The sequence below is a fragment of the Ciconia boyciana genome, chromosome 5, assembly GCF_034638445.1.
Source record: "Ciconia boyciana chromosome 5, ASM3463844v1, whole genome shotgun sequence".
In the NCBI taxonomy this organism is placed as follows: Eukaryota; Metazoa; Chordata; class Aves; order Ciconiiformes; family Ciconiidae; genus Ciconia; species Ciconia boyciana.
Genome location: NC_132938.1, coordinates 37228408 through 37236339, shown reverse-complemented (window position 1 = coordinate 37236339; position 7932 = coordinate 37228408). Strand labels below are relative to the sequence as shown.

General features: G+C 46.8%; 1 protein-coding gene across 1 annotated transcript in view; it reads right to left on the bottom strand.

The window, feature by feature from the left end:
* Positions 1-1559: 1559 nt before the first annotated feature.
* Positions 1560-7932, bottom strand: part of ENPP6 (ectonucleotide pyrophosphatase/phosphodiesterase 6) — a 31124-nt gene continuing 24751 nt past the window's right edge. The window contains exons 6-8 of the mRNA XM_072862421.1: positions 6670-6807; positions 2528-2651; positions 1560-1771 (exon numbers count right to left, since the gene is read on the bottom strand). Of these exons, the coding sequence (XP_072718522.1) occupies positions 1560-1771; positions 2528-2651; positions 6670-6807 (474 nt within the window). The remainder of the gene's footprint in view (positions 1772-2527; positions 2652-6669; positions 6808-7932) is intronic.

The window sequence follows — 7932 nt, the reverse complement described above, 5'->3', positions numbered from 1 at the left end:
AGAGGTATATCAGAAAAAGCGCTGAGCACTCCCGAAGGCATTGCTGAAAGCACAGCCTCCCGAAGAGGAAAGGACACTTTGCAGGATCAGACCCTTACAGCCCTGTTTTAGATGAGCTTATTTCACAGTAGAAATTTAATGATGTAAGAAGAACACCTCTCTAATGACCCACCACAGCATCCATCCATCTATCCATCCCAGTGTGTAACACCAAGGACTGTGACAACTAGATGATTTAACAATTAAGTGAAATTAATCTTCTGAGCTAACAGACCGTGGTGGCAGCTGGCTTTGCTGCCAGCCCTGTGTTGAACACCACCCCAAGGTGGATCCATGGCTGCGCTGGAGTGAATGAGTAGGGCCAAAATTGGATATTTCAGGGATTTAATATATCTGCCATGTTGACGTTTTCATCCATTTGACTGTTAACATTCAGAGGCATTACCTCCGACAACAGCTCCATCCTCTCCTGCTATTTAACTTTACTGTTACAACTGTGTTTGGGCTCGATAGCCTGTGGTGGAAATATTAGCCAGGATTAACTGAGAGGGTGGGAGATCCATCAGTGTAGATCTCTCTCCCTGCTGCAGAATAAAGGGGAACATGCTGCTCACTGGGCAGAGGTGTAGAGAGCAAGAGCTGGTAGAAAAGCAGTAAGTGTTGAAAAACCTGCAGAAACACAGCTGTGTACAAAACCCCCAAACCTGAGCAGATGGTATTATCTCCACCAGGAAAAGCAGAGAGACTGTTAAATGCCAGGCTTCCTCATCCTACATTCTCCTGACCCCTGTGTGTCCAGATGCCATTTCACTTTCCTCCTGGTTTTGAGGTGGAGGATTTCTATCGCTCTCCCCTTTCCCAGCCCCCCACCCCCCTCCCCCCCGCGGTCCGTGAGGAAAGCCCAGCCTTGGAGGCGTGCAGGGCCAGGGCTCACTTTGGGGAAAATGCAGAAGGAAAGGCTGAGAGAAGTAGGATGCTCTCACTGCTCTCCTGCTGATCCACCTCTCTTGGCATTATGGTCACTTGGCAAAGCACTTGGCTTTTTGAAGAACGGCTCAGTATATACAGGGCTTGGCTGGCACTGTAAGGAGAAGGTGGGGTTCTGCTGGTGACAGAGCTGGAGTTGAAGGAGTGAATCAGAAAGAACCCAGTTAAACGCACGGAGGTCTGTCACCACCCCTGAGCTTCTCCGTACTGGGAGCCAGGGTGAGCTTCTCAGTTAAAGATGCTGGGGTAAGATGTGTTTGATGCTCGGAGATCTCCACGTGCACCCACCAGAAAATTCTGTGGATAGCCAGCCAGGATTCTGCTCTCATTGCCAGTGCTGTGAATCCAGAGTACTGACCCCAGCTATCCTGGCTGTGTTCAGAGCAGCACAAAATCTGGCTTCATGTTATAACCGCTGTAAAAGCACGATGGGTCAGATTCATGCCTGGTGGAGCACGATGGAGGAGTGGGGGGCAGCACTCTATTAATGAAGTTGTTATTCGAATGAAGAACTTACGAAAAAAAAAAGAAGGATGGAGTTGCTGGTGACACTGACCAACATTGTTCGGGGATCACAGTAAGGAGATCAGGCAGAGCAGAGCTAGTGCCAGGGCGCAGCTGCCGCACAGGGGGAGCGGTGCCAGGGGGGCCGTGTTTCGGAGCATGCACTCCACCCTGGACCAGGAGCCATTGTTGGGCAGCGGCTGTATTCCTGCCAGGCTGCACATGATGTTGTAAACATCCACGGATCTGATGGGAGGCGCTCGGAAGTTGGATCGGAAATCTGCAGGGAAAAGGCAAAGAGAGGAGTTGGCATCGGTACGGCTTGGGGCTCAGCTCCTGAAACGCGGGTCGCTGTGGGGCAACGTAGCTCAGCAAAAACCATTTCAAATGTTTTAATTCATTATTTTTACTTCTATTCCAATTTTATTCTAAAAACTAAAAAAGAAAAAATAATTAAATTATTAAGTACAGGAGCTACTTTACTGTGTATGCTTGGTAGATTTAATAGCCTGACATAATTGTACTGCACATTCTGCTTTGCTTTTGCTCCCGTCTGCAGTTGCAGCCTGGTGCTCGGCAGTGTCTTCCACTGATGAAGTGGAAATCAGGGGTTTCGTGTCCGCCCATCGGACAGGTGGGCGAGGTATGCTGCAACCTTCCCAAAGAAAGTGCTCTGCACTAGTGGGTTGAATCCACCAACATAAGGGGAATTCACGTGTTTCAAATAGAATTAAAAATTTAGGCCAGTCTTGGAAAATAGGGCAAAAGGATAGAGTTACTGTGCTGGGACGTTGGAGAGGGGCTGACCAAATCCCTTCACATCTCTCTGCCCTGTTTCTCCAGCTATAAAATAGATACAAAGCTAGAAACCTTCCCAGCGTCCAGCCGTGGTGAGGAAATCCTGCCATCTATTTGTAATTTTGGGGCGTCGCAGAGTGCCACATCAGCGTCCTGACACGCCAGGGCTGCAGGGATGCTGGGCCAGGGGCCATGGGGCTATGAGGGGAGGGGGACACCAGGGACGGTGGCACTGTACCTGGCCCATACGCGAGGAAGAAGCCTCTCATGTCCATGAGCTCGTTGTCATAGCCGTGCCAGCCATTCTGCCAGGCCTCCTTCCTCCCCGTCCCATTCTCCCAGAAGGGCAGCTTGTCCCTGCTCTGGGCGACAACAGCAGGGCGCAGTTAGTGCCCGCCTGCCGGGCTGCGCGTGGTGTGCCACGGGGGACCGTGGTGTGCCACGCTGTGTCTCCTTGTGCTGTACCACCCCATCGGGCCCCCACACCCTGCCGTCAGCTGCACAGGGGCTCATCACCAGGAGGGGTGACCCCCAGCTGTGCCGTCTCAGTGAGTAGCCATCTCCCGGCTGAGCGCGGAGGACAACTTTCTGCCTCTCACTCATCTAAATCTCTGCTGTGAGCACAAAGTGTCACAGCCGTATGTGACACGGTCCCTCTCCTGCTGCACGCTGGCAGCTCCGTTCTCCCACCCGGCGCCGTGCACTCCCATGGATTTGATGGTGTGTTGTTCTGCCCGACATGCCATTGGCACCATAGAAAAAGAAGCCATTTTTGGCTCCATTTGACTAGTCAGCCAAAACAATACAAATATCACAGCTGCTATATACTTTCTAATTATTATTATTTCTTCTCCCTGCTTGTTTTAGTATTAAAGCAATGAGGTTCCTTCCAGGGAACGCAGGCTCAGACCTAAGACGGTCCCCTTCTCCCTGGCATAGACCACGCTCAGTTTTCTCTCCTTGCTCAGTGTCCATGCTTTAATAATTCGTCATCATAATTTTTGTTTTTCCTTGCCCATATTGCACTTAATTCATATTTTTAAATTCCTTCCTTATTTTCTCCTGCTCCGTATTAACAGCTCTTACCAGACTACCTACAGTAGTGCCATATCCTGGCCCACTTGGCAGCAGCGGTCCCTAGGGGCTGTTCAAAATGCTGGACCAACCCTCTCCATGAGTTTCTCTTGTCCCATGCTCCCTAGGGATGGCAGCAGACATGACACTCCAGATATCCCCAAAACTATGGCAGGAATTTCACTTAGACGAAGAACGTCAGCTGACAGCCCGTTAGACCCCTGGCATTAATTTATCTGATGGTTACAGAGAAGGAGCTGCAGTTCCCTAAAGAGGCCAGGTCCGGGCTTCACGCTGCGTCACAGGAGCACAGAAGATGCCCCAACAGAGTCTCCCACATTCCCACCCTGGGCGAGTGGTGCCACAGCTCCTGCGGATGGTAAAGCAGATTGACCAAGGATCCCTTTGCTTTTACAAACATTTATTTTGCCTGATTTTTGTTTTCCTCCTCTGCTCAAGAAGAAAATTGACCTTGCGCAGGAGCACTGAGGACAGCAATGATTCTGGTTATGAGGTGCAGCTCTCCCAACTGCTTTCCAGGAGACCCCCCAGAGTATCCCTTGCATTTCTTCGTATGTAATAGTCAGCAGATGTACCAGATAATTAAACAATTTTAGCTGACAATTAAATCTCTTTCCTTGTCCCCATCTACTTCACTGTCAGCACTCAGAGCAAGCCAAGGAGAAAATAGACTCCTTCCCCTCTTCCTACCATAGCACTTCCTTATGCTGTGGCTCTGCTTACTGTGGTTCCCGGGGACTAATTGTCACTGGGCTGCTCACCATTAGGCAACCTGTACAGCATTTGTTAGCATCAGCTCCAGACAAGCCAAGTCACATCTAATTTGCAGTGTTTCTTTGGCAGTATCATGACTTTGCTGAAGCTACACCCTTCCGTGGTCCTGTCCAATGACGTGGACTCAGATGCTTCCCCAGGAATGTCAAATGCAGGAGGTAGTGTGCCTTTCCATCACCCAGCCAGGCACCAGGAGATACCTACTCGCAGCTAGATGTGCAGTCAAAGGCACAGTCACTTCCATTCTTTTTGCTGCTAGTTGGGTCAGAAAGCATACTACTTTCTTTTACAACTGCAGCTGAAGTGAGAGCTTGTGAAACGGAGCTGTTAACAGCAGTAGTCTGAGGGAAAGGGCTGTGCAAGCATCTCAGTGCTGCCCTTCTAGAGCATCAGTCTCTGCCTTACAGCAAACCCCACAAAGCCCTGGGGCTTCTCTGGGGCCAGGGCGCTGGCAGCACCCCAACGTGCCTGCCCTGGCAAGCCCAAATGGGAAAGAGGACTCAACCGAGACATTAATTTTTCACGCTCAGCCTAAGCCTGGGCTAGCGCTGCTCCTGAAAGATGAAGCAGGCGTGTCTGGGACTGCTGACGATGGCCTTTTCCCTGCATGTGCATGTTTAGGAGCTGTACAGCAACTGTTCCCTAAAACTTGGGGAAAGTACACTGGGATGGGTGTAGGGTGAGCACGCAGCCCTGAGGGCTGACACCGTTGTTGCAGGCAGGAGAGCAGCTGGGGGAAATTCTGCTCAAAGGATGGGGACCACGCGCTCATGTGGAGGGAACAAGATAATATTAGCAGACCGGCTTTGATACAGCCAGAGGTGCGTGAAATCCCTCCTCATCCTGCTTTAACCGAAATGTGGATGGGCTTTTGTTCCTGTGCTCCTTGCTGAGAAAAACAACAACTTTCCAGATACATCCCCTTTGTCTCTCCAAAACAAACAAACAAAAAAAATCCCCTTTTTCAAACATCTTATAGCTATCCACTAGCCAACAGAGAGTTAAAATACCCCGTGAGCATGATAGGGAAGAGCTGAACATCCTCTCCTCAGTGGTTTGGGCAGGAAGTATAATAGAAGGCTCAATTATTGCTTTAAAAATATGACAGGAAACTTTCATTTTCACATCCCATTCACAGATAATGAAAATGTACTGAGGAGAAGGAAAATCTGACAGCATTAATAAGAGGACATTCTTGAAAATCAGAAACAATGGGAAGGAATGGGCAGAGAGACAGAAATAATTACCATAGCAGCAGTGTTTGCTGCACTGTTATTAAGGTTTGTCAGAGTTTCAACTATTTTTTTTAAAGTGCATTTTCTTTTTTACAGAATATGTAAAAACGTTCTGTGTTGAACTTCTGTACAAAAGAGTTTAGTTGTAATTTTTAAAAATAATTTTGGCAAAAATGTTTCAGATTCCTACTTTACATGTCTGAATCTTAACTCTGGCTTTTTTGTATTTTTTTTTTAACCAGAAATGTAGTGCTCACCCATCCGTACTCAAAAGCAATTGGGTTTTTTTACAGGTGCATTTTTATTCAGCTGTAGAAATGATTATCCTAAGTCAGGTTGGCTAGTGAGAAATGTGGTGGTGTGGACCGTCTTGAGCAAAGCCTGGTGAGCAGTAGCTCTCAGGGTCATGACAGAAGATGCTCAACTGAGTTACAATAATCTGCAAGGCAATGATGGGCAATGACTATGCTGGGACAGTGAAAAAACCCATTGCTCCTTGGCTCTGTCACCAACTTACTGATTTAATGTATGGCTTTGGGCAAATCACTTAGTACTGCTCCTCAGTTTACCTACTTAGAAGATATGTAAGTTGCCTCACCCTCTGAGCTGTGGTGAGGTGCAGTTAATATCTGTAACGTGGAGATGCTCAGCAGCGGTACAAGTACAAAATAATAACAACAACAACAATTTATAGTAACAAAGTAAGTTGGTATGAAAAATCTCTGCATGTGCGAGTCTAATCGATTCTCTGCTTAACAAGCTCTCAGATTTCAGTGTGTGCACTGGGTATCTCTGAGGAGTAAATCCCCAGTCTGACCCTTTTGAGACTGGAGGGCTTGGGAGAAATGGCATTTTTAGGACAGAGTCTGGTGGGTGGGAAGCCAGGCAGAAGGAACAGTTGCCACAAAGTACTGCTGAATGGAGGGATAGTAAGGTCTTGAAATGGAAACGCTCTTTTGGTGTCCGAGATGAAGGTAGGTGGGCAGGGGGAAGAGGAGTAAAGCAACAGAACTGGAAAAAACTCCTCCTACTTCATGATGATGCAGAAAAAGGAACTGTCTTGACTATTTAACTTTGTCTGCCTTCAGCACAGCTGCCATGCCTTTAGGCTCTTTTAAGCACACAGCAATATTTGACATTAGTTTTGTAGTCAGCCCAAGTAAATGATGTAACATTTTAACTCAATGCCCAGCATAGAATTGTACATTTTTCTTACTGTTTTCATATATTGCACCTTTTCACATTCATGTCTAAGTCTTTTGCTTCTATACTTTACCTCTACTATGAACCATCCTTTCTCAGCCACGAGAGTTAGAGGAGACACAAATTTTCCTTTTTTGTAGAAAAACCTGTCTGGAATATCCTGTATGTTATAAACATGCATGTGTTCCACAGCTTTCAATTTTTGATATATCTGCAAAGAAAACAAATATTAGGATAGGACACCATATGGCTGTAAAGAGCATATACGCACCTATGGGTACATGGAAACACCTGAATTTGTAAAACGGCTAATCCCCTGTAATGGCTAATCATCAGCACGTTCAAACTGGGACTTTGCCAGTCCGAAGATGACGGCTGTGCAAAACCTGCTTATGTGGTTTGGGAGGTTCTGAAAACTTGGCTCATAAACACATAGGAACACATGAATTCATGTATTATATGTATTTATAATACAGGCACTCACAAATGTATGCATGTGAGTATATCAACCTGCAGAGACAGACCAGCAGAAACCAAACCATCACAGGAGACAGTAAGCTAAGTGGTGAAAGATGCTCAAAGGCACCATGTGGACTGGGTACAGATGCGGAAAAGGGATATTGCCTTTGGCCTCTGCCACTCATTCCCTCTTTGTGCTCTCGCGTGAACAATGAACGTCACCTCAGCTGTGCTTCTTACACTTAACCAGTCAATCCCTATCAAAGGATTGTCAAAGTCAATCCTATCAAAGGGATTGACTTTCCCTATCAAAGGGATTGACAATACCTATCAAAGGGATTGATCGTGCTTAGTTACCTGCTTCATACGGATGCTGGGAGATTAATCAGCCAATGCCAATACCTACAGCACAATGCCGTACAAGTGGCTTACTAATATTAATCATACTGTCTGGAATATAATCACACAAATGTGGTTAAATCCAAAATTATTCAGAAAAATATTTTAAATGCCTAAAGAAGATGTTCATATGCCATAAAGAAGGTGGTTATTGGAGTCCCTAAATTGCATATCACTCCTTTGCTTAAATATAAATAATCTTCAGGAATAAATAGCTCAGTTCTGCAAAGAATGAAAGGTCCTTCACGATCCTTTTAGCTAAGTCCCCCTTGTGTGTATACGTGCGTAAGAGATTTGCATTGATATGGTCGGCACCAGGGTGTGATGGCACGACTCAGCCAGACCCTCCCACCATGGCCTGGACTAGAGGGTGGTCCTGGCCTTTCACCAGTACTTCTGGTGCTTCAAAATGGGATAACTCTTAAAGGTGATAACCACTACGTTATGATAGGATCTAATTCCTAAACACGGCTCTTTC